Genomic DNA, 5,963 nt, shown 5'->3' with positions numbered 1-5,963 from the left:
ATGCAACCGGCCAAAACATCGGGCCCTAATCATTTTTGTTTAGTGAACAACGTTTTTTTATTTTGCTGGTTGGGGAACTTGGGATGCTCATTCGGTATCTTTTCTTTATTATTGTGACACAAGGTTTCAAGATGTTGATAAGACTCGTCAAGATGTTCCAAGATAGTAGTAGTATCTTTATTTTGTGACACAAGGTTTCAAGATGGATGGACGCACAGTGTGGGCACATGAATCGTTGGCCGCTTCAGGACATGCATGCATGTCCTCCCGGGCAAGAATAAGTGAAGTCGAAAACACTGCACTGTTGATGAGTCTCGTCGTCTTCCCCATCAAGGCATCAACACCAAGTACATCAGTACATCTCACACATTATAAATTATCAGTATTACTACGTACACTGTTGAATTGTTGACGGATGTTCCCGCACAAAAAAGCGATGATCGATGGACGCGACACAAAATAGCGAAATACCACTAAGATGAGAGGGGGAAAAACGCTGCAAGAAGAGAGAGAAATGTCATGTAGGAGTAGCATGCATATTTCAGTGCCTAAGATTGACACGCACGGAAATCATGCCAAGAGGCCGAGGCGCCTGGGGGAGCTGCCTGCCTGCGCCACCGCCTCCGGTAGGTCCATTGCGCCGGTGCTGCCACACCACGCCCACACTCTTCCAGTGCACGCAGCAGCACCGTCCACAGCTACACACGCAGCCCGGCCCGGCATTGCCCTGCCACGGTAGCCCACCACGTGCATCCATCACTCCGGCACCACCCATGTCTGTCACTCACTGCCATACATGTACACTGACGGTGCGCGCCCCTGTCCGGCACAGTACGTACGTACGCCCGGCGGACGCGGCATGCCGCACATCTTCTTCTCGCCGCCGGGCGTTGGACCGTGGCCACCGACGCATCGTGGCGCGCTAGCTGCATGTAGCGGCGCGGCGGGCGGTCACGGCATGTAGAGGCGGTCGCGGCACTTGCAGCGCCACGCCACCGGGTAGTACTCCGTGGTGACCATCACGCCGGGCGGCACGGACACGTGCACGGGCACGCACGGGCTGCAGCTGCCGCACTTGGACGTGCACCGCGGCGGGTGCGACCCGGGGCCCGGGCCCCCGGCCAGCAGCCGCCGCCTGCCGCCCCCGTGGTCACCCTCCTGCGGCACCAATGGAAACTGCTGGTTAGCTCACGAGTGAATATCGTATCCGCGCAATCAATCGAGCACGCACGTACGTGCGCGTGTGGTCCGAGCCCCCGGCCGGCCGTGCGGCGTTAATGTGCTGCTAGCTACTCCTACGTATTAGTAAAAACTGTACTACGAGCGGCGACGAGTGGTCGCTGCCCCGGCGATGCTAGCTGCATGGGCCACGGGGGCCGGGCGCCGCGGAAGGCCTGTCGGAAGCTAGCAGGTGCGCCGTACGCCGCCGTGAGCTGGCTGGCCGGCAGTCGCTGTTCGCGGTGGGGCATGGGACCAGCGACCGACGCCGACGAGACGACGGCGCTGGCCCTAGCTAGCCAAGGTTGCCATCCTTAATTTTGACGCATCCAGGTGGATTATTGATGCGCAACTCGCAATCGTGTGATTTGGCTTGTCAGATGCATCGGCTGGAGCCAAAAACATGAAAACTTGCGACATCTAGCTAGTATGGCATCTTTGTTTCCTTTCCTCTTCACATAGAGTATTTTTTACATGAACGGAGAAGCTGGAGTAATTAAGCTGCCCGCTAAGATAGCTGCAGGGGAACACTTAACTAGAACTGACTACACTCAAGACTCAACGTAAGAAGCTCGATCGATGTCAAACTCACCAGATCACCGGCATACACCACCGCTCTTTCCATCCTCCCGGAATCTGTGCATGCAGTGGGAGAGGAAACTCAAACGAGTTAACGACAGTACAACACCTCGCACCATCATAACACATAGGCTTAGAAACGGGAGCAGATCTGTAAACTGAGCCAGCAGGCAAGCAAGAAAGAGAAACCAAGAACAAGAACTAAAGCACGCAATGGTAAAAACACTAAGGCGCAAGAAGAAGATGAGCGAGCATGTCTTTTACTAAAAGAACACAAGAGAAGGAGGGAGCACACATCCGCTAGCTGAGCTCGTCGCTTACCCGAACGGAGCACGACGTTCTCCCAGCGCGCGCCGACGAAGAAGCAGCCGCAGCAGAGGGATGCGACGACGAGCAGCCCTAGCATAGACACGGCATGGCACCCGGCCGGCCGGCTCCCCCTGGGTGGCGGCATTGCCAGAGCCACAGCCCAGCTACCTTTAACTTCTTGGTCGCTGGAGAGTAGACCGGCGAAGGAGCGGAGGGAGAAATGAGCTAGCCAAGGCCGAGCCCGAAGCTAACGCCAGGCGAGAGGAAGAAGACACAGGGACGAGGACGAGGACGAGGGCGGGGTGGTGCGGGTGTGGGTGTACTGTACAGGCTGCATCGCATCTCGGAGCCCAGCTCCTCTAAGCAGCCGTTATATATACCGACCGAGACCGAGACCGAGTCGACACTGTCAGTGAGTGGCCACCAGACATGGCTACACGTATATGTATGTATGTGTATACGCCCGGTAGCTGGCTGGGAGGCAGGCGCGGTCGCCAACTTTAATATCGGCCGCGCACAAAGTACGGCGTACGCAATGTGCGTTCACCTACACCGTATGCTACCCGTACGGCTTTGGATCTTGGTGTGATACCAGGCACCAGCTCTGTTTCACCTACAAGGATGCTACTACTACCACTACCAGTACCAGTGTGGTGTACTGCTGCATGCGCTGCTGCTGCTCCCTCCAGACGGGATCGAGCACTGGACATCGGCAAAAAGAGGGACGGACTTGTGTTGTGGCCATCGTTCATGCTCTTTTCACGGGAGGGTCCAAGTAAATGTAATGGTAAAAAGGAGTGATCTGAGAGCAATCTTTTTCTTGTTCGTTTTTTTTTCTTTGGTCGTAGTAGTAGCCTGTACTGCTTGTTCCTGATTAACATGGGCAGCAAGGAAGCAGAGGGTGCGCAGGATAGGACCACCAAAGATGTTGCAATGCGTGCGTGCAGAAACACTGGCACTGGCACTGGCACTCCACTGCCCAGAGTTTTGTGCCATGGTTAATCACTCCTCCTCCTCCTACTCCTACATTGGTGGTCCAGTGAGAGGGAGATCTCGACCGTGACAAGCCAAGTTTTTCCGGTCGAGCGCAAGCTATGATTTCAGAGGAGTTCATGCCCCGCCCATGCACTGGCTGGCTCCATGTCCTAATTATCGCCAGGAATGAGGCAGGTGATTCACTCGTCGGATTATTTCGGGGAGACCTTGGCGACTTGTAGGTTCACTTCTCCTCCTCCGCAGTAGAGTCTGAGTACGTGGGCGGTTCCCTTTCTTTTGGTGGTATATGCTAACGTTGGTCAAGGTGACTTGATTGTTTGCTCGTGGGAAGTCCGTCTCAGGTGGCCTCTCAGCAGTCAGGGAGTACTAATCAGATATGATGCAGATCGCGATGGATTTGGACTTTGTTGACGGAGAAATGTCGCATCCACAGATATCCTACGGATGATTTACGGGCTGGGCTGCTGGACAACCGCTTGAATAAGAATGGCGGATAGGGTGTGTCTACGACATACTTAGATTTAGATGTGATATAATTATTACACTAAATGACTAAATCAAGCATAAAAAATGATGGTTATTTAAATCTTCACGTAAAATTAATAATATATGATTTAGATGTGCAATACTTATCTTACATCTAGATTTGTTTTAGTAGCAAAATCGGGGCGGATAATTACTACTACCTCCGTCACAGTTTAGAAAAACACGGTTAAATTTACGTGCATTTACATAATAATAAGGTTTAGGACGCATTGCATTTACCCCTATCAGCTAGTTAGTACTCCGTTGTACTACTTCTATATGCATATGTAGTGTGAATGCTATTTTTTAGCCCATTTTACAAATCAATCAATAACCACCTAGGTTCGAGAACATTTTTAAGCACACCTTCTAAACCATGATGCAGGGAGTGGCAGGGATTAATTACTGGATGTGTCTAGCGCACATGCCCTAGTTATTGCACATCTAAGTGACTTAACACAGAAAGGAAAATAATACCCACATGAATTTTCATGTAAGACAAATGACATAGGACTTAAATATGCAATACTTATGATACATGTAGATGTACTCTAGGAAAACTGTTTGATCATTTTAGTCCAACTAGCAAAAGAAGCCCGTGTGTGAAACAGAAGGAAAAAATACTACAGGTTCCTAAGCTAATAACCATGACTCAAGACTATAATAGGTCCACGTCCTTTATTGTAACACATTGTATCCCATATGTGTTTCTTTTATCCTCCTTTCCACCCTAGCGGTGGCTTTAATACTCACACAATCACAACACATTTGAATGTGGTCAATCCTAAAGCATCTCTCTCGGCAGAAAATGAAAGATCTGTTTTTCTCTGCGAGGTTTTGCCGAGGCATGCATGCGTGGTTATAGATGATTTCTTTCATCTCCAATAAGGGAAGGGAAAAAAACTTGGGAGGGGGCAAGAATATATGAGTGTATTGATGAATCAACAAGGCAAGCATCCGCGTTGAATAAAAGAAAACAAGGCAAGCATCCATATAAACTAAAACCTGGGCACAATCACTTCATTCTCCACTAGATGACCAAATTCATCATAAAGTGAAAGAAAACTAGCATTATACAATCAAATGACTTACATCATTATGTCAAGATCTTATTTTGAAGTTGCGAAAGAAAACATTGACAAACACAACCTGCATGAAAAATATAATTATCAAATCAAGGGGGAATGAAAATATTAAAGGACAGGGGTGATGAGGCCCCACATGAAATACTTTGTTCTTATATCCTCATGTTGATCGGGATTATAATATCACATCCTCTTACTTTTATTTGGATCTCTAGCAAGCTTGTTCAAATCAACTAGTTCATGCATATTGGAGGTTGTTGATTTATTCTTAAAACCTCTCCATTAATTCCACTTCAACTTTGAATACCAAGAGCAAATAAATTAAATGAAATTTTGAATTGCCAAACATCATACATGAAAATGCAGTATATTGGGAATTAGCAAGATGTAAAAGATTATGTGAATTTAATTGGACTGTGTGAGTATGAATTAGCCAATTTTACTTGTAGATAGGAAGTTGCATACTAAAATTTACAGATTACAAAAAGTGTATTTGAACAGACCTAGGTAGATTGTTGATGAGATTAACATAGTTTGTAACACAGAAATTGTAACCGAGCAAAAAAATTGAAGGAAAACACCCTAGATGACGGCTTACCTGGATCTCAATTAGCAAGACGAAATTGTGGAAGTTGTGACGTAGCTGTGCTGCGGCATCATTGTGCAAGGCCACGGTGGGGGTGACGACAAATAGTCAGGTGACTTGTTTCCTTTGTGAAGGAACCACCCACTACCCAGCTCAGTGTCACATTTACCCCAAGTATGCCTAAACCCCATAGACCCCGTGACTAACAAGGACCAAGTACTATCTTTTTGGAGAAGGAAACATGGATCAACAAACGTTTTCTTAGGAGCATACGAAAACCCGAGAGTTGTGAAGATACGATAGATGTTTTGTTGAGCTTGCAGAACCAATGGATTATCCGAACTTCGTTCGTGGACAAGAGATATTCTGCAATGCTTGTGAGGATGCCCAAGTGTTAGAATACGAGATTCACTAAGCCTTATACAAGGTAATGATTTCAGTGCGACATGGCTTGGCCACCATGACGACTTACTATTATCATTCTCTTGCTATTCGGAATGGTAAATCTGAGAGACTTACCCATAGCGAGAGACGACGTTCTTTGAAGCTTTTGTTTAAGCCTTAGAATGGTATGATGAAAGCCCCATGTACATGGCAATCGTTGTCACGCGTCGGACATTTTACGGTGAGGGTGAAGCTAAGACCCTTCTCTCTGCAGGATAACC

The 5,963-nt window shown here is 48.1% G+C and overlaps 1 protein-coding gene across 1 annotated transcript; it reads right to left on the bottom strand.

Annotated features, from left to right (window-relative positions):
- Positions 1–352: 352 nt before the first annotated feature.
- On the bottom strand, positions 353–2,479 carry LOC123414068. The gene is made up of 3 exons (XM_045106636.1): positions 2,119–2,479; positions 1,811–1,854; positions 353–1,158 (listed from the first exon to the last, which is right to left on the bottom strand). Exons 1-3 carry the CDS (start codon positions 2,249–2,251, stop codon positions 952–954), a joined length of 384 nt encoding a protein of 127 aa, XP_044962571.1. The 5' UTR covers positions 2,252–2,479; the 3' UTR covers positions 353–951.
- Between the last annotated feature and the right edge of the window lie 3,484 nt (positions 2,480–5,963).

The sequence above is a fragment of the Hordeum vulgare genome, chromosome 1H (assembly GCF_904849725.1).
Source record: "Hordeum vulgare subsp. vulgare chromosome 1H, MorexV3_pseudomolecules_assembly, whole genome shotgun sequence".
NCBI lineage: Eukaryota > Viridiplantae > Streptophyta > Magnoliopsida > Poales > Poaceae > Hordeum > Hordeum vulgare.
Note: the sequence above shows the minus strand (reverse complement) of the source record. Positions and strands in the feature narration are given on the sequence as shown.